Raw genomic sequence first — 20532 nt, forward strand, 5'->3', positions numbered from 1 at the left:
ATCTGTTCTTGAGAGAGAGGGAGAGGATGCATGAGTTTGGGGTTTTAAGATGTTTTGGATATGAGAGGAATTGTAGCCATAGGCTAAGAAGTTTTTGTGACGATGCTATTGGAACTAATTAATGTTCCAATGTTTGCCAGTGTGAAACTTACAGATACTTTAGACTGTATTCAAACTAAATTTCCTTCTGATTTTTCAGTCTTGTTTAAGTTCACTATAAACTCTGGCTATTTCATTTGGCATGGAAAATTCTACAAACAAATAGAGGAGACAGTCATGGACTCTCTGCTTTCTTCTCCCCCCTCCCAACTAATTTCTTCATGGAAACATTTGAAGAGAAAGCACTAAACTCTATCCCATATAGACTCTCTGTCTAACTATGCTTTGTTGATTACATGTTTTCCATTTGGCTTCATGGCTGGTTTGTCTCCACATATTTTTTAACACACACACCTAAAATCAACACATCCCAGGATCCAATTCACATTAGAAAAAGAAAATGACAACAGCGTCCTCTTTGTAGACACTTTAATTACATGCCAGCCTGATGGATTCCTGACATTCTCTGTTTAAAGAAAACCCACACACATGCATGTGCACACATACACGGGTAGATACATTCACAAACAATCCCCCCCCCACCCTCCTCCCAACAGTATATGGAATTATTAAAACTTTATATAATAGGGCTAAATTAATTAGTTCAGCTAATAGTGCCCTCTTCGCTGAACTTGACCATCTTCACAAAACTTCTTTAGCCAATGGCTACAATTAATACCATATCCAAAAAATATGAATCCCCCAAGCCCACATCCCCTCTCCAGAACAGAGACCACACCAAAACTGACACTATTCCTTACATCCAAGGCATATCTGAAAAAATAATATAAATAAATAATAAATAAAAAATACAATCTTTCGACCACTTAGAGACCATAAAAAAATTAGCATTCCATATTCGCTTAACCAAAGACCAGCCACAGCCCTAAGACCTACCAGGTGTTAGCCAAGTCCTTTGTAGTTGTAAACTATCCTATTATGCTCAAACAAACAGGACAGCCAACATCAGAATTGCTGAACATAAGGACTATATTCATTTCCATGACTACAACCACTCAGGACTTGCTGACTGTGCTTTTGGAAACCAGCCATAGAATATGCCGATAGAAAGCTACTCTACTCCATCACAGCAAATATAAATATGAAAAACTTTTCCTTGTAGCTGCTTCTGCCTTATGAAACTGTCCCAAATTTGGGAAGCTCTCATCTGAGCTTTGCACTTCAGCTCAACACCTAAGAATGTCCAATTTACCCTGTTAGGGAACATTATTTAGGACTTTAAGCCTACTCTCAGTTGACTTGCTTCATCTTCATTACTTAGTATAGTGGTTGCATGCACATATCTTATTATATTTTGTTCCCTGATGATGATAATTTAACTTTGTCAAAATACTGGGAGCATTAATTAAATTTGTTTTAGTTAATATATTAGTCTACAATGTAATTTCCTTAATAAATACAGCTGTGAATAGTCACCATATAAGCCTTACTACCAGACCTAGTTAGACTTTTATGGAATTGAAAAGCTTTGTGCTTTCTTTTAACTATGTTATGTCAGTTACATAATTGATATAGGAATCAAGGTACTGAAAAGCATTTACTTCTTCAAGTGAATGGCCTAATATTTCCTTCTGTTCTTTACTGCTATTGACTTCCAACCCAATCAGCACTGCATTTTTTTTCATAAATTACCTGTGCTTAAGGGTCAAAGCTGTATAACTGAGAGGAGACCTCCACATAGCCTTTAAAGGAATGCGGAGAACCGACCAGGGCTTCTGACCTAATGTCCAATCCTCACCTTCTCGTGGTGCACCCTGTTGGGTATCTACTTTGATACTGAACGAACGAGGATGGGCTGGCAATTTGGGATTTAGCCGACCAAATTGTATTCTTATTGGTTAAACCAAAATAAAAAATGATGGTACAACATGACAAAATTTCATGCCGGCTGGGGCGTCGCCCGGTTAAACAAGGCCCCCGTTGTTTTCGCCAGGGAACCAGGGCGAACAGCGAAAAGTCAGCTACTGGAACAAATCTGAAAACAAACCCCAACTCAACATCACCAGAGTTAAAGATCGGTACTATCAACGTAAGAAGCCTGAATGGCAAAGAAATGGAGCTAGCTGAGGAATTAGATAAGTACCAGATCGACATAATAGGGGTGACTGAAACAAAAAAGACCAAAACTGGTGAGATCTTTCTGAGCAATAAATACAAAATGTTATATTCAGGCAATAACAATCAAGGAAAAGAAGGAGTAGCCATAGTATTCAACACAAAATACGAGGCTAATCTTCTTGAATGGCAGTCAGTCTCAAGTAGAGTAATGTGGGCAAATATGAGAATGGGGAACTGGACAATGAGACTTATTTGTGCCTATGGTCCCACAGAAGGTTCTACTAAGGTAGAAGTGGAGGAATTTTTTGAGGCTTTAGAAAAAGCAACTGACACAATGAAAAAGGAAAAGTTGGTCCTTGTTGGGGATCTAAATAGTAGAGTAGGAAATGATTGTGAGACATACAAAAATATTTTGGGAAAATTTGGAGAAAAGAGCAAAGCTAATAATAATGGCAAATATCTGTTGGATTTCTGCTCAGGACATGGACTGGTTATTACTAACACCATGTTCCAACATAAAAATGTGCACAAATTCACATGGAGAGAAGAGGCTAGGAATAAGAAAAGTCTCATTGACTATGTTATTGTTGATAGTGATGTTTTCTCCCTGGTGCAGGACACCAGAGTGTACAGAGGATTTGAAATTGGAAGTGATCACTATTTAGTCCTGAGCAGGATAAAATTGAATTTCATATTGAAAAGAATAACATGTAAGAAAGTTTTAAAGCGAATAAAAGTTGAGCAGCTCTCAGATGTAAACTGTAGACTAAAATACAGAAATATTATTGAAAAGAAAATGAAAGAGTTTGAGAACAGGAATCAAACCTTGGAGATTCAGTGGCAAACTCTGAAGGAAACATTGATTGATTCTGCCAGAGAGGCATGTGGTGAGGTTGTGTGCAAAGATAAAAAAATCAGAACTCCCTGGTGGACACAGGAAGTTAAAGAGGCAGTGAAGGAAAAGAAGAAAGCATATCAAAAGTTCCTGGCAAATAAGTCAGCTTGTGCTCTTAGAGAATACAGAGACAAATGCAAGAATGCTAAACACTGTGTAAAACTAGCTAAACAAAAGTCATGGGAGGACTTTGGCAAGAATATAGAAAATAAATATCAAGAAGGTGGCAAAATATTCTGGAGGTTGTTGAAGAAGCTTAGGAATGGAGGAAAGAGGGCTGTAAAAGGAATTAGAGATGATAAAGGTGAAATGAAAACAGGAGAAAAAGATATCCTTGAAGTATGGAGTAATTACTTTGAAAAACTGCTAAATGAAACAAGCAGTGATGACAGCACAGTGATAAAAAACACTGACCAGGCATGCAGTCAGGAATACATATCCATACTTGAAGTAGAAAAAGCCATCAAAGGCTTGAAATGTGGAAAGGCAGCAGGAGTAGATGATATTCGACCAGAAATGCTGAAGTATGGTGGTATAAGAGTCTTACAGTGGCTGCACTGCATAGTTCAGAAAGCCTGGACAGAGGGACGAATTCCCGATGATTGGAGTAGAGCTCTCATAGTACCCATATATAAAAAGGGAAATAAAACCGAATGTGAGAATTACAGAGGTATTTCCCTACTGAGTGTTCCTGGCAAGATCTATGCAAGTATACTTGAGAAACGGTTGAGAAGAATTGTGGAAGAAAAGCTTGGTGAAGAACAAGCTGGATTCAGGCCAAATAGAGGCTGTCAGGATCAGATCTTCACTTTATGACAAATAGTCGAGAAAGCATGGGAATATAACAAAGATCTGTATTTAAGTTTTGTCGATTTGGAAAAGGCATATGACAAGGTGCCAAGAGAGAAGCTATTCAATACGCTGCAGTTATATGGTGTCAATGGGGCATTATATCAAGCAATACTTAGTCTTTATTTGAGTTGTGAGTCAGCAGTTAGAATTGAAGGAAGTACAGGAAGATGGTTTAATGTTAAATCTGGTGTGAGACAAGGATGTACATTATCCCCTCTGTTATTCATTATCTATATGGATCACATTATGAAGGAATGTGGTATTAAACCTGATATCAAAATTGGAGATGTTAATGTCAGCTCTTTGCTTTATGCGGATGATGTTATACTTCTAAAAAAATCCGCTACAAGTCTGCAAGATTCTCTGACTAAATTGAATAGCTGTTGTAATAGATATGGTATGAAGGTCAGCAATAAAAAGACAAAGACAATGAAAATAGGCTGAATCATTGAAAATGTCAACTGTGTTGTGAATGGAGAACCTGTGGAACAAGTAAAACATTTCAGCTACTTAGGCACAATTTTTACTGAAGATGGTAAACTAAATATAGAAATAGACAACAGAATCAGCAAAGCTGGTATCGTGGGAAGTCAATTGAATAAATTCATATGGAATAAGAAAGAAATTAGTCGGAACACTAAATTAGCTGTATACAAGACTGTGTTCAAACCAATTTTAACTTATGGATCTGAGAGCTGGGTCAGAAGTAAAACACTTGACCACTTGACCGCAGATATGAGAGTCCTGAGAAAGATTAGAGGCGTGAACAGATGGCATCAATGGCAATATCATATTAAAAATGAGGATATTAGGAAAGAACTTGATATTGTCAGCATCCAGGAATGCGTTAGCAGAGCTAATCTCAGATGGTATGGTCACTTAAATAGAATGGGAGAGGAAAGATTAGCAAAACAAGTGTTCTCTGCCAGGTTGGCAGGAAAACGACCCAGAGGAAGACCAAGATATAGGTGGATTGATACGGTACAAAGTGCCTTAGACGATAGAAATATAAGATCTGATAATGTTGGAGTCTTGACAAGTAACAGACTGATTTGGAGGAAAATTGTAGATAGGAAGTTAGTAATGATGTAATTTTTTCATGTAGTACTGTCATATCCTGTACACCCCTTGAGGGTACATGGCAGGAATTTGATGATGATGATGATGATGATGGTTTCGGCAGTCCGAATACTGGAGATTTTTATTATTGAAGTTAATTTCTGAAATCAGAATTCCCATTATACATGAGAAGATGTAGTATATACGAAAAAAATACAGTCTACTAAGTGTCATTAACTGCAAAAGTCTCAGATCAATGATATTATTTTATTATTATTATTTATTTTATCACTGTCTGTATTTTAGTCAATACACTATTTTTATATTTATTGAGAAATTTTAATTTAGGAGCTTTTTAATTGCTTGCTTTCATTAATAGTTTGTGTGCATGCACATGCACGCACACACACACATATATATATTATTTTAAATGACTGATACCGAGAGATAAAGAGATGACATGGTTTATTTAAAAAGATACTACTAGTTTAACACAAGTCTGTTAATTATTTTCTATTGAATAAAAATGAATAATCACAATATATATATACATATATATATATATATTATGTATGATTTTTTTTTTTTTATATAGGAAAGTGAAATATCTAGAGAGAAAGAAAAAGAAGAGCAAAAGCCTGCAGTTCCCATAATTCAAAGTCCTTCAGATATTTACAAGTGCTTTGAGTCTGCAGTTACACATGAAGAACCAAAATCTATTTTAAAAACAAAAAAAACATCAGTAGGTTTTCAAGACAAGAGCTCATTATTTGATTCTTCTGAATCTATACCAATTGTTAATATGCCAGGAGTATATCCATTACCAAAATTTGAGAAACCTAAGAAAAAAGCAGATTCTTTAAACGTGTCAAAGTCCCATGTAGCACCTGTAAGTAATATCTAAATTGAGCAATTTCTATATGTGTTAAATTATTGCTTTTGATATTTACTTGAATAACTGCTTGTCATCATCTATTGTATATACTCAAGAGATGTGCTGTATCAGGTTATTGATACCCTTGCACAATTAAGATTTTATGACTAGATTATGATCAACAGCTTTCATTCAAACTGATCTATTATTTGTGAAGTCTGATTTGATCAGAGACTTCGCACTTCCTCTTACATTTAGATCTAAAGCACCCTTAACTGCATTGGCCATCAGTGTACTAGTATTTTTCTTGCCATTTTTATTTCAAACACTTGATTACCTAATCTTTTCTAATTCTGTGCCCAATTCTTTCATGTAACTGATCATATTGTCTTAGATTACCTCTGCTTATGCATTGTTGAATATTAATAATATTAATCAAGTTCTTTTCTGATATCTTTGTTTTTAAGTATATGTTTGTCACTGATTCCCTAATGTTGAAGGTACTCCAATACCTAGCCAAGAAACTAACATTAACACTCAAGGAGTTGGTAGGTCATTCTCTCTTCTATATAAGAACACACACATGCAACACTTCATAAACAAAACTAGAAACATAATGCTCAGCAAAGTTGATTTATTAGTCAGCTTTGTTGTTTTTGCCATTTTCACAAATGTTCCAATCTATGACACAATTGTTCTCTTACAAAACAAATTTCCACCTGATAATACAGCTCTCTTTGCCTGCTTACTATGGTCTGTTTCTTTTACTGTAAAATAATTTTTACCTACAGAAAGAAGATACATCCATGGGTTTACTACTATACCCTCCTATTGCACATTTTTATATGGAAGCTTTTGAGCAGTATTCTCTAGAAGCATACAGTTTGGCATTAGATACATTGATGATGTTTTTGTCATCTGGCCATACAGCTGCCAAACTTTAAACACCTTCCTAAGTCACCAATTTACAATTTACCAAGCATCATTCCTTTTCTGGATACACCTGTCACACATCTTTCCTCAGGCAATTTACCTTCACTGTCTACCACAAGCCACACATATCAGCCAATACTTATGTACAAGCTCTTGCCACTACCCTTCACAAAAACTTGGAGTCATTGACATACTCAAAAACAGAGCAATAACAATTTGCTCTGATGAGCAAGCTCTTAAACAAGAAATACAGATTATTAGCAGTATGTTCATAAACATGACCATAGCAAAAATACTATAAATAAAATTCATCACAAACTTACATCTAAAAATAAAAATAATATAGATTACAATAAATTATAGCTGTTCCTTACATTAAAGGAATATTACACCATTACAACCTTAGTGTTATTTTTAAACCAACTACAAAATCGAAAAACATATTAAACTCCTCCAAGGGTTCTTTATACCCGTCTCTCCTGGCCCATCATAGGATATACCGAATTCAGTGTACCTGTAAACTTCCTTATATTAGTGAAACTGGACACACAATTCTAATCCATAAAAAAAAGAACACAAATGACACATTGAATTTAATAATTTTGGTAAATTGTACCTTTGATCATGCTCTTAACATTCTACACCGAAGTGATTGGAAAGGAAACCGTTCCATACATCATACAAAAACTTGGTGTGAACACAAATCTAAGAATGCTTGTGAAATTTTGATCAACCATCCTAATCTAAACAATAATTTGAAGGGAGATATTCAGTTGTTTGCTTATGATGCAAAATTGGGTAAGGTAATAGTTAATCTTTGGGATATAGAGAGTTTGAGAATGATTTAATAGTCTGACAGTATGGACAAAACATAATGGATGTCAGTTTAATGTGGAAAAGTGTAAAAACTTTGTATCCCAAAATGTCAAGATTACAGCTTGTAATCTTGGCATTTTGGTTATTGAAGAACACACTAACAAGCACAGATGAAGAAGTTATCATTCCTCTTTATAGAGCCTTGATATGACCACATCTGGATTATTGTGCTTGGGGTTGGTCACCTGGGTTTCATGGGATGAGGTAGTGGTGGAGAGGATTCAGAGGTGAGTGACCAAGATGGTGAGTGTCCTGTGGAATGCTCCCTATGAGGATAGATTGAGGGTTTGTGGATTGCAAAAGTTAGTTGATAGGTGAACAAGGGCAAATATGATAGAAGCATTTAAGTTACTTAAAGGATTTTATAATATTAATACAAAGGAATTATATAAACACATGGCTAGAGGGAGGAGAACCAGAGATGTGCTAATTGTAGTTAGCAAGGGTGTGAGGATTTTTCTTGGAGAGTGGTGAATGAGTGGAATGGGTTGCATGATCAGTTATGATTGCTTTGTTAATAGTTTCAAGGAAAAGTATGATAGATATGGTGTTGATAGTTTAGGTCAATCATGATGGGTTTTAGGACTCTGTGGAGGTGTCTATGCAATAATACTAATAATAATAATGGTCTAAAAATCCCAAGAATATGGATGGCACACATTAACCCATAAAGTCTGTTTTATGTTCTCTACCAAGTCTTCACTTCAAGACTAAGCAATAATTTTAACTCTTATTTCGTATATTGGCCACCATCAATACTGTGTTTTTTTTTTATTTATCTGTTAGTAATCTCCAGGAAAACAGTTAACAGGATTCTAGCTTTGATGTAGTTGAGTTTTTTTGTTTTTTTTTAACTGCCAGAAGTAAGGCTAGTAGTATTAATGACCAAATTAGTGTTACTTTTACTTTAGCATACTATGTGTATTGTAATGTAGCTTTGTGTGTTTGTGTGTAGGGTGATCAACACTCCTTGTTTAAGAACTTGTGGAATGCCACACAGTGATCTAAATGCCACAGAGTTTTGCTGCATTGTGCATCATGCAGAAGTTATATGTGAGAAAAAAAAGTAGTCCAGAATTCTCCATTAAGGGGCTCTGTATGATGCACTGAATGTAGATGCAGTAATTTTTCTTTTGTTTGTAAAAAGGAGAAAATTGACACTAGCATAAATAACATTTTTATTCACTTTCATTATGCATTCATGGCTGTATTGTTCAATGTGCTTTTGCCCTTCTTGGTATACCACAAACTGTATCCTTTGCACAGTGTGTTCAATGGCAAAATGTAGTTGGTTGGGACTGATGCTATGTACATGCTGGTTATGCTGTCTTTCAGCACTGGCAAGTTATCAGGATGATTCTGAAATGATTCTGAACCTGATCTAACAATTGCCAAATCAGGTGAACAAGGTGACCACACAGTGGGAAACACACAGCTGATCAGTCTAGCTTCCATGAAATGTTTCTCAAAGAGCCTCCTATATGGATTGACTGATGCATGGTGGGGCCCATCCTTCATGAAAGTGACTGAATCAATTCACAGGTGCTACTGTAGCATAACAAATTGTTTATTATATTGCGATATCTCTCAGCTGCAACTGAGCAGGTCACAGGACCCAATTGGTGAATATCCTCAAAGAAGAAGAGGGGTCTAATGATAAATAAAGCTATAAAACTATGCCAGACAGTAATTTGTCTGAGTGCAAAGAAATTTGTTGGATTGCAGGTGGGTTTTGCATTGCCCATATCCGGCAGTTGTGGGTATATTCACAGTTCCGTTCAGGTGAAAGTGAGGCACATCTCCCCACAAAATCATCCACGACCACACAATGCCCAACTCCACTCGAGCAAGGAATGTTAAAACGGATGTCAGTCAACTTTCAAAGTTCCCCTGGGCACAACCCTTGTGTTTGGGTTATTTTGAATGAGTAGAAAAGCAGAATCTTCTGTAGAATTTTCCAGACAGTTGTGTAATCATATCCATGTGTCTTGATACAGCACATGCATTGCAGGAACCAATGCTGTTATTAATGGCCTGTTCCACAATGGCAGTAGCAACTTCATTCGCCTATTTTGAACTGATTGGTTTGCAACCTGTTCCAGGCCTAACTCCCAATGATCCCATTTCTTCAAAATGACTAATCATTCATCATAGCACATGGTAAATGAAGATAGTAGATCTCATGAACATTTGTTCAGCTGATGAAATTTGTGGAGTGAGCAACAGTATTGCAGTTGTTTAGGTAGTACAGCTTCATGAGCAAAGTACGTTGGGGGGCTAGGTTAGTGCTGTGAACAGTATTAACAACCAAAATGAAGGAAAAAATCCTCTGTCCATCTTTTTAAGCTCTCTGGTACCTGTGAGTTGGGTGATATACAAATTCCTTGCATTTGGTGTTTACAATGTCCCCGTGGTGAATTTTGGGACTACTTTTTTTTTATTTTCTCATATATCACTTCCACATGATGCAAAATGTATTCCTGAAACGTTTCACAGCATTTGGATCACTGGATGGTGCTCTGCAAGGCCTTAAACAGCGATACTTTAATTTTGATCACCCTGTATATGTATACCCTAGATGATGACCTTGATATGAAGACTGAATTGTTTTAGTTTATATTAAATTGAAGTTATTTATTATATGCATGCTGGGTCACCATGTAACTATTAAAGAAAGGATGGTTCATCTAAATTATTTATAAATGTCAGTGGAGATAATGTATAACTCATTGATAGATCTGAATTAATCTCCAACCATCTTTCTACATATCCTTCATTTTATCCAAATTTAGTCTTTAGAACAGTTTGTTTCCTTTGACATCTTTTACATTATTTTTAGCTCAACAAAATGTGTAGATCTGTAGGAAAGTTACTCTGTAATTCTCATTATTTTATTTCCGTCATGATAAATTGGTATAACAACAGCAGCTCTAGTTTAATCATCTAAAATTCAGTCCTGTGACTAAACTTTCTGGATTATGCAGTGTAGCCACTACAAATATTATCTACTCCAGTTGCTTTTCCACATTTCAGTTTATTATGCCTTTTCTACATGAAGTTATATGTAATTAAGTATGCATTCTTCCTGGATATCTTCTTTTAACTTTTCTATGATTTAATAATTTCTTCATGTGATTATTCCAGATATCCAGAACTGCTTGATGGGTTTCTGAAATTTTTTTTAATCAGGATTTCTGAGTTGTTATCTTAATTCATCCACAATAGCAATTTTCTGTAGGTTCTTCCTTATATTTTTTTGAGTGGGATTGCCATTAACCAAAGAAAAATAGAAGAAACAGCTTCATTTGATTGAAAATTTCAGATCGTTAATGACAGTCACAAAAGGCAGAAACTTCCCCAACCGAAGTTCTGTCAGTATTTTTATTATACTTAAAACCTTGAAAAATATCATTCATTTCAGTTTGACTAATTAATCTGAATGTAATTTCTTCTCTGTTTTTTCATGCAGAAACCATTTTTTAACGTGAGTTCCGTTACAGAAAGATTGAAAACCTATGGTATATTGTTACCATGGATGAGCAAAGGTTGGGTGATTTAAGAACCCTGCTCTAGAGACAAATATAGGACTTTTTACGCCACTTCAACAGGTTTCCAGTTAGTGATGGTCTCACATTGGGGAAATAAAATTCATCTACCTCCTAATGACATTCAAACACTTATGCCCATAGATTGAAAGGTTAAAGAGTATATGGGGGGGGGGGGATCTGGAAAGTTCTGATAATTTCCTAGAACAAAAATGATATTAAATCAATTGATATAACCACAAGAAAGAACATACTAGTAGCAGTCATGAAGGTAATGTATGTTCTTATATCCTTGTATGTTCTTTCGCATGGTTATATCAGTTGCTTTAATATCATTTTTGTTTTAGGTATTTATCAGAACTTGCCATATCCTCCTCGTAGATACTGTATTCACTTGGCCTACCAAGATATCAATCATCTGAATGTTTAGCTCCAGGAAGTTTTTGATACTGCTTATTTGAAATGTAGATAGGGTGATCATTTCTGACTGCACATATTCTTGAGTGAGACTTAAATTAAAACTTGTGGTCAAAGGCACTTCCAATTCCTTACCTTCTCAATAATACTTGAGTTGGTACACTATCTAATCCGTCCGCATGGTTAGCCTAGTGGCTTTGCGCTTTGCAACCATATGCCTGGAGAAGGAGTGTCCTGGGTTCGATTCTTGTTGCCAACGTGAGGAGCTTAAGGATCTTCCTCAGCCATAGCCAAGTTAGCCGGTCTTGGGCGTGGACAGCAGGGTTTTTTTCCCCCCAGTTTATCTGGGGTTTTTCATCCCGCAAGCAGGCAAACCGGCCCCGTGAACACACACACGGATCTACAGCCATAAATACTTACCCCCCACCCCCCCACCCCCCACGAGGGAGCTCAACTCAACCTAATAGGGAAGGGGGAGAAAAGGGAAGGAAATTCCATATGAATGATGACTGTCTAATCCCATAAGTATAAGTAAGTATCAGTTTGCAAAAAGTCAGTATTAGTACTGAGTATAGACATTTAAAAAAGTGACATGGAAGTTTTCTCAGAAATAATACCTTAAAAAAGTGATATTATTCTATCAGTTGTGCATGTGTGTAATACCAGATCACTAAAAAATGACTTTATCTCTCTTATTACTTATTCTTTTTTAATGTTGTATTTAAAAGAAAATGCCATCCCCCCCCCCTTTCTCATTGAAGCCAAAAATATACTTGTATCTTTCAGGCATTTACTGGTACTGTTGTTGAAAGAGAACTTTCTGAGCATTTAGTGCCTACACCCGTTCCTGCACTTTCTGAAGCATCCTCAACAAGGGTATCTAGGTTTAAAGTTTCTCGAACTAAGAAGTGAGCTGTAACCTTTGTCCATTGCTTTGTAAATAAGAAAATATCCATCGTTCAATACATATATGGTTACTGATCAGTTGGAAGGCTTTTTATGTGAACTTCTGTGATACATTATGTATATATGCTAAAAATAATCAAACTAATTAGGTGAAAAAAAAATTCTGCACGAAGAAAATAGAAAAATATAAATTTTTAACTATATAAAATTTCATTTGATAAAATCCAGATTCAAAGTTTTGTAAAACTTCAGCTGATAAATAGAAAATTACTGTAAATAATTTTTTATGAAAGCAAACATTTTTAGGTTTGAATTACACTAATGTTATGGTAGAATTTCAATGACAAATCTTTCATTAGAGACAATAAATTAGGAAATTATTGTTTAAATCATCTAATAAAAATTTCATGATTATAAAGAAAGGGAAAAAAATTTTTTTTTCACTTTGAGAAAAAAAACAAAAAAACTCCATTACATTTCTTGTTTACTTTTTTGTCTTTCCTTTTTGCAGTCAGAAATAAATCTGTTTTAGTAGGTAATGATCTTTTCAATCATATACAGGCGGTCCCCAGGTTATGGGCAACCTGACTTATGGTGTTCCGCACTTATGAACAGGCTCCCCATAAGGATAATTAAATAATTAAATTAATAATTCTGGAACTAGTTTCTTTTGCGCATTTAAACATACCCGCACTTCGCTGCCTTATTAAAGCAGCTCTTCCCACTATTTGGAAGTCAAATTTAAGGGCATAGGTCACACTTGCCATGTTTGAAGATTGGTTCTTGAACTGTTTTATTCCTGCTGTGGAATGTTATTGTTCATAAAAGAAAATTCCTTTTAAAATTCTGCTTGAGCTGGACAATGCTCCTGGGCATCCAATATCTTTAGATGACCCTCACCCTAATGTACAGGTTGTATTTTTACCACCCAACACTACAGCCAGTGGATCAAGAAGTCGTTTCTGCATTTAAGACTTATTACTTACGGCATACATTTTCGCAAGTATTCAGGGCTACACAAGATGATGTGATAACCTTGAGGGTTCTGAAAGAATTATAACATTCATGATGCCATCAAAAACATTGCTGATTCTTGGGAGGAAATGAAGCAATCAACAATTAAAGGGGGGTGTGGAACAAACTGTGCCCTCAATTCTGTGATGATTTTCACAGCTTCACAGAAGACATTGCTGAAGCCAGGAAAGCTGTGGTGAATAGTGGCTATACACTGCAATTGGACATCAATGAAAATGATGTCATTGACTTACTAGGGTCCCATTCACAAGAATTAACTGAAGCCTTTCTTCTCATTGAAGCAGGATTTGCTAAGCTTGAGGAGCAAGATCTTAACATTCAGCATTTTACAAAGGTTTACCCTGCAGTTAGTGAGAACATCAGCCAATATAAGGCTATTTATGATGAAAAAAAGAAAAAGGCTGCGCAAACAACCCTGGATACCTTTTTCAAGAAATAGACTTCAGTGGTAAGCTCCCCTTTTCCAGAAACAGAATCAAATCCTGATTCTCCAAGCACCATCTCCATCATCATCTTCTGATTAATGTTAGCCTATCTCCTCAGAAATGCCTTTTCCAGTAAGCAAGACATTGATGCAACCTTTAATATTCTTTTTTGAAATTTCTCCCATCTAAACTTTTTGTATGAGTTTGTTTTTATGGTCTGTTTGTTTGAATTAAAAGAAAGAACACAATAGTTTCTGTAACTTATTATTACAGTATTACACTGTATTATTATTGCCGCATATGAGCCATTATGGTATTATTATTATTACCACACACATATGCTATTCATCAGGGATCCGAGTTACATACAAATCCAACTTAAAGACGTTCTCAGGAACGTATCTCGTTCGTAACCTGGGGACTGCCTGGATATATATACAGGGTGTTCGGGATAAATTTGACAGTTTCGTAAGGAAAAAGAAAATCTTCTTTGTATCTATTAAATTTAATGAATTGACAAAAAAACATTACAGGCAGAGTTAATTACAATACTATCAACAAGATTTACTCAAAATAACCACCATTAGCATCGATCACAGCTTCAATCCTGCTTCGGAACCTCGAACAAGAGCTGATGCTACAGTCTCCCTGGGAAGGGCCGCAAAAACTGTTTTAATTTTATCCATTAACTGGGCTTTTGTATTACTGGAAGTGCGATTGGTGTCTTTTTCAACTGCGCCCCATACAAAATAATCCACGGGGTTAAGGTCTGGGGAGTTTGGAGGCCAAACATTTGGACTGGTGAAGTCGTAGAAATTTTCAGACAACCATTTTTGACTTTTCCCAGAGGTGTGGCAAGGGGCCGAATCCTGCTGCCATACATACGGCCTACCATTGGCTACCCTTGTTATCCAGGGCTTGACTACAGTGTTTAGCAACTCCACGTAGTCATCTGAAGTCAACCTGAGGCCCTCTTGGAAAAAATGCAGAGGCATCACATTGCCTTCAGAGGATACACATCCGAAAACCATCACAGTTTGGGGAAATTTAGTCTGCATTACACGAGGAATGTCCTTTGTACTGTATGCAAGCCATCTGTTATTCTGCGTGTTGTGTTTTTGATCCTGGCAAAAGTTTTTCTCATCGGAAAAGAACCAGATTGTTTGTGGTTCCGCAGGATGTTTCACTTTGCTTAGAAGTTTCTTCGCGTTTATCAAACGTTTTTCACGGGCCTTTTCTGTAAGCAGCTGACCTTTGCGGCGCTTGTATGAGTAGTAGCGGAGGTCTTCATTGAGTGCAAGCTTCATAGTAGAGGCTGCAACATTCATTTCACGTGACAAAGCCCGAATTCCAATGCCAGGGATCTTCAACACCTGTTCCTGCAGATTTGCGAGGAATTCTGCTGTACGAACGCAATCAGATCGTCTGCTAGGGATCTTTCTTCTTGCTACATCCTCGTAGTCACCATTGCAAGTCTCTAGTTCATGCCTGATTGTTTTTACTGTATTCAGGGAGCATTGGGCAGCAGTCGAAATATCCTTATTTTGATGGCCGGCACAAATCATCATGATACAAGTTATTCTCTTCCATGATTCAGGTGGGTTCCAGCTATCCATCCTTTCTGACATCTTGTATATGAATGAAGAAGGGTCCAACCTTTTAAATGAAGAGAAGTGTGTGTTAATACATGTAACTTACGGAAAAATATAATTAATTATAAATATGTCAAATTTATCCCGAACACCCTGTATATGTAGTAAATATAAATTTTCTAAGTGGGTTTTGGAATTTATGTCCAGAAATCTAAATGGCATACAGAAATGAAATTGACCAACTTGTTGGAAGAAGAATTTCAAGAACATTTTGTATCATGAGGGAGAATTGATTCAGTTCTGTTATAGCACTAGGAATGTAACTTTTGACATTTCACTGATGATGCCCACTGGAGATAGCATTCGGTGTGCTTAAGTTCCATTTCACAAAATATGCACCTGTTCCTGTGTGAGAAGCCTGAGAAAATCCTCCATGTGCAAATTGAACTTGAGAAGGATGTGAACAGTTTCAAAATGCCAATGGCATCTTGAAAAAGAAAAATTCTGAGCACCAGTACCAATGCAGAAATAGATTTTATTTATTTTTATTTGGCAGTCCTTGAAAATTAACACATCATGCTATCCATGCATCTACTGCAGTTAACAATATTGACGATTCTGAGGAAATTACTACATTATGAACTTTGCTGTGGCATGACAGGTGTTCTTGACTAAGAGATCTTACTATCCAAATTTTGCTTGAGTGACAGGACCACATTTCACTGAACAGAATAGTGAACAGCCATAATGATGAAGTATTTGGAAGCAAAAATCTTAATTGAACATACTGGACATAGCCCATTTTCTGCTATGATTTCTAAAACATCATATTGTTTTTTCTTTTTCTTTTTCTTTTCTAAAAAAAAGAAGTTAATGAATTATCTCTGTTTGTACTACAAAGGCAGTACAAACAGTAGTGATGATGCAGTTTAGCTGACAAAATCTGGGTTCGAATGTTCTAGGACATGAGTACATTTATAAGTATGTTTCTACTCAAGGTAAGTTAGCTGTTCTCATACAGAGATGGCACAGTTTTTTTTCCCTTGCCAAAAATTGTCAACTCTACATGAGATATATGAGTATAAATAATTTAATAATAGGTTCAGATTTAGTTAAAAAAAAAAATTCAAGCCTGAATCAGTGTTCAAAAATATCAGGAACCTCACTGGCTTAGAGATATAAAGAAAAATGTGACATATGCATTCTTTTTCTTGAGATAATCAAAATAAGTCACATGTTTGCAGTGCCTAGGGATAAAGTTTTTAAGTCTATAACAAACAACCAAATGTTCTGCCTACGCCTTTTCATTGGTGGGCCTGTTGGTGGACCTGAATACACCTTGAGGCTAAAGGTATAAAACTGTCAGACTGGTAGGAACTTTCTGTTTCTGGATTTGTCATCCCACCTACAGGCAAATTGGTGCTAGCACACACATACACAGTGTTTATTCACAAAAACCATTGGTGGCATATATATAGTTATGGTAGAATGTAGACAGCAGCATTATGTGTGGATAGAGGCTGAGTAGTGTAGATGGATTGCATAGAGTGGAGTGCTCTCCCACAATGAATCCTTGCAGGTGTCACGTAATAATAACAATAGTAATGTGTTACTGTTTTTCAGTTTCCCTCTAGAGACCAAATAAGGTACTTTTTTTTTTTTTTTTTTTTTTTTAAAGCCACTTATGCTCACTAAATCAGCTGGGTTGATGATGAAAATCAACTTCCTCAAGGCCTTCATAACCATCTGTGTCACAGTCAAACTGAAACCATATCCTGTTGGCCAGAATGCAGAGTTGATATCCAATTCACTAGCCAGGCTGGCAAAAGTTACAAGTATACGCTGTTTTAAAAGTGGCACATTTGTGCATATGTTCAACTCAGATGTACTATGCCTCTGAGTTTCCCGTTTAGAATTTCCTCTTTGGCTAAAAATATTTGTCATTTCCCATGTTATCAAATTCATTTGCCACTGCTATTGTTCTGCTGATGCCCACCAACTATTCTTGATTTTTTTTAAAAATTTCCTTTTCTTTTTTTTTTTAAAGTTAATTTTTTTGCAATCCAACCATTTTACAACCACTCTTGATCTCTTCCTCACAATCAATCTTTTGTGTATGTTATTTGTCTTCAAAGGATTCAGGCCACAATCTGTTTCTTCTTCTATGGATAATACTTGCACAGACACCTATTCACGTGTTGTCTGACATTTTAAGGATAGTATGTAAGATGATCCTTGTGATTTCTTTGCCGTATTTTGTTGTTTTTGATTTAATGATTGTCTTCTAATGTTTGTGTGAATACATCACTGAAACAAATCTTATTGGTGTGGAAGCATTCATACTACTTTGTCTAAGCCTTAGTTTTCAAAAAGTAAGCAAGGTTGTTGTATAAGAGGAAAATCGAGTATATTTCTCATATATACTTGCAAATTTCTGTCTTGTTGGCCTGTTTGGAGGGATGGTTAGCATATTCAGTCTCCAACCAACAGGCTGCAGGTTCGAATTCTGCCATGTGCATGGATGTACGTGATTGTCTTGAGATGAATTTCATTGATAGATGAATTTCATTTCCTGGTATGAGACCATTGCCCTGCTTATTGGAGACCTGAGGCACCATGAAAAAGTTCCATGGTCTCTAGAATAAGGTTTCCAAACCAGATAAAATAATAGGAATAAAAATCCTTAGTACACCGTGGTACTAATGTAAGTTTATAACTATAGGTTTATAACCTATCAGGGATGTAAGTCATAAAAAAATAGCTATAAGCAAATACAGGGTGTTTCGAAAGGGTGTATACAACTTTGTAGGAGAACAGAGAATAACTCAGAAGATGTGCAAAAGCTGAGCGAGTGTTATAATGTAGTGAAATACATCAATTTTTGGTCATGCAACTTTATTACCAAATGACTACACTAGATGGCATGATACGTCACACAATTTGAAAATTGCACCTTTCGATCGTGCAGAGCGAGCACGTGTGTTTTGGTTTGATAAAACAAAGTCTGCAACACAAATTCAAAGGAATTTCTGCACAAAATGCAGAAATCTACACATAACACAAGAATTTTGTGGAAACAGGTTGTTCTGTGCATCATTCAAGGTCTATAGGAAGGCTGATGCTGTTGTGGAAGTTCTGGATAGTTTTCGAAGAAGCCTGGAAAGTTCAACCAGACGTGTCTTCTCAAATTGGAATTCCACATGTGATTGTGGCGTGTTTTACTACAGCATCTACATTTCAGGCCCTACAAATTTACCCTTGTATAACATTTGAAGGAAGATGATAAGAAGATATGCCAGGATTTCTGTACAGAAATGATCAGTAGGATAGAACAAAATTAGGACTTTTTGGACACAATCGCATTTCAGTGACGAGTACACTTTTCACGTAAGTGGGCAAGTAAACAACCGCATAATTTGGGGAAGCGAAAATCCACATGCCATCGTAGAACATGTTTGCGGCACCCCAAAGGCTAACGTTTTTTTGCACCATAAGCAAGAAGAAAGTGTATGGGCCCTTTATTTTTGGAGTCTATCATTACTGGTGATGTGTATCTGGACATGCTGCAAGGATACCTAATACCACAATTAGATGACCATGATGGATGCTTACATTTATTTCCAGTAAGACAGAGCACTTCCTCATTACCCGACAGATGTACGGTCATACTTCGACAGCTGTTTTCCAGGCAGATGGATTGGTAGAGGGGTGCCAGTAGCATGGCCACTAGCCTCACACTATTAGATTTTTTCTTGTGGGGTTTTACGAAAGATCGAATGTTTGTATCACCACTACTAGCCAATTTGGATGAACTTGTGTTCCAGAATTACTGCAGCCATTGCTGAAGTTATGCAAGATATGCTCAGCCTCACGTGGCAGGAAATTGATTATAGATGGGACGTCTGCAGAATTACTGGAGGCAGTCATATCGAACTTTAACTGTTCGTGTTGAAACTTCAAGTGTTACACTACATTTGCAAGATAATAAAAATTGTTCATATATATCGCTATTTATCTTCTATTTTCATTCAGAGTTGTATACCCCCTTTTAAAACACTCTATATATGTATACATCCAAATCTGATTTTGAAAAGATCAATAGCAAGAAATTTTATGTCCAAATTTTTCCTTGCCAAAGCTATTGGGTCTGACTTTTGTTCAACCCTGCCTTCCACTCTTTTTAGCATTCAGATTATTATTAAGAAAGAGACCTCCAGGGAGTCAGGGACTCATTGAGGGAGGCCACATACTACATGCACCAGCTATCATACTTATTCTTGAATTCATTCACACTGCTTGCACTCACACCATCTAATGGTAATCCATTCCAATCACTCACAATCCTATGAGAGAAAAATCTAGCTCTCACCTTCTTAGCGACATTCATTCTCAGCTTCCAAGGATGCCTCTTGCCCTCTCCACCCTCCATAAATTGAAAAATTTTCATCAATCGAAATCCTGTATGACCCTTTATGAAGTTTGTACGTTTTGATCATATCATTTTGTTCAACCCTGCCTTCCACTCTTTTTAGCATTCACATTATTATTATTAAGAAAGAGACCTCCAGGGAGTCAGGGACTCATCGAGGGAGGCCACATACTACATGCACCAGCTATCATACTTATTCTTGAATTCATTCACACTGCTTGCACTCACACCATCTAATGGTAATCCATTCCAATCACTCACAATCCTATGAGAGAAAAATCTAGCTCTCACCTTCTTCTTAGCGATATTCATTCTCAGCTTCCACGGATGCCTCTTGCCCTCTCCACCCTCCATAAATTGAAAAATTTTCATCAATTGAAATCCTGTATGACCCTGAAGTTTGTACGTTTTGATCATATCATCCATCTTTTTCCTATTTGTTACCTGCAGTCTACAAATTCTCAGTCTCTCTTCATAATCAGTATTCCATAATCCAGATATAATTTTTTCACGCTC

The 20532-nt window shown here is 36.3% G+C and overlaps 1 protein-coding gene across 1 annotated transcript in view; it reads left to right on the forward strand.

Annotated features, from left to right (window-relative positions):
- Nucleotides 1-12613, forward strand: part of LOC150096984 (uncharacterized) — a 103145-nt gene extending 90532 nt beyond the window's left edge. Inside the window, exons 9-10 of the mRNA XM_090408479.1 lie at nt 5580-5873; nt 12416-12613. Coding sequence (XP_090264605.1) covers nt 5580-5873; nt 12416-12541 — 420 coding nt within the window. The 3' untranslated portion in view covers nt 12542-12613. The remainder of the gene's footprint in view (nt 1-5579; nt 5874-12415) is intronic.
- Nucleotides 12614-20532: the final 7919 nt, after the last annotated feature.

The sequence above is a fragment of the Typopeltis vanoorti genome, chromosome 18 (genome assembly GCF_054136105.1).
Source record: "Typopeltis vanoorti isolate ZY-2024b chromosome 18, IOZ_Tvanoo_1.0, whole genome shotgun sequence".
NCBI lineage: Eukaryota > Metazoa > Arthropoda > Arachnida > Uropygi > Thelyphonidae > Typopeltis > Typopeltis vanoorti.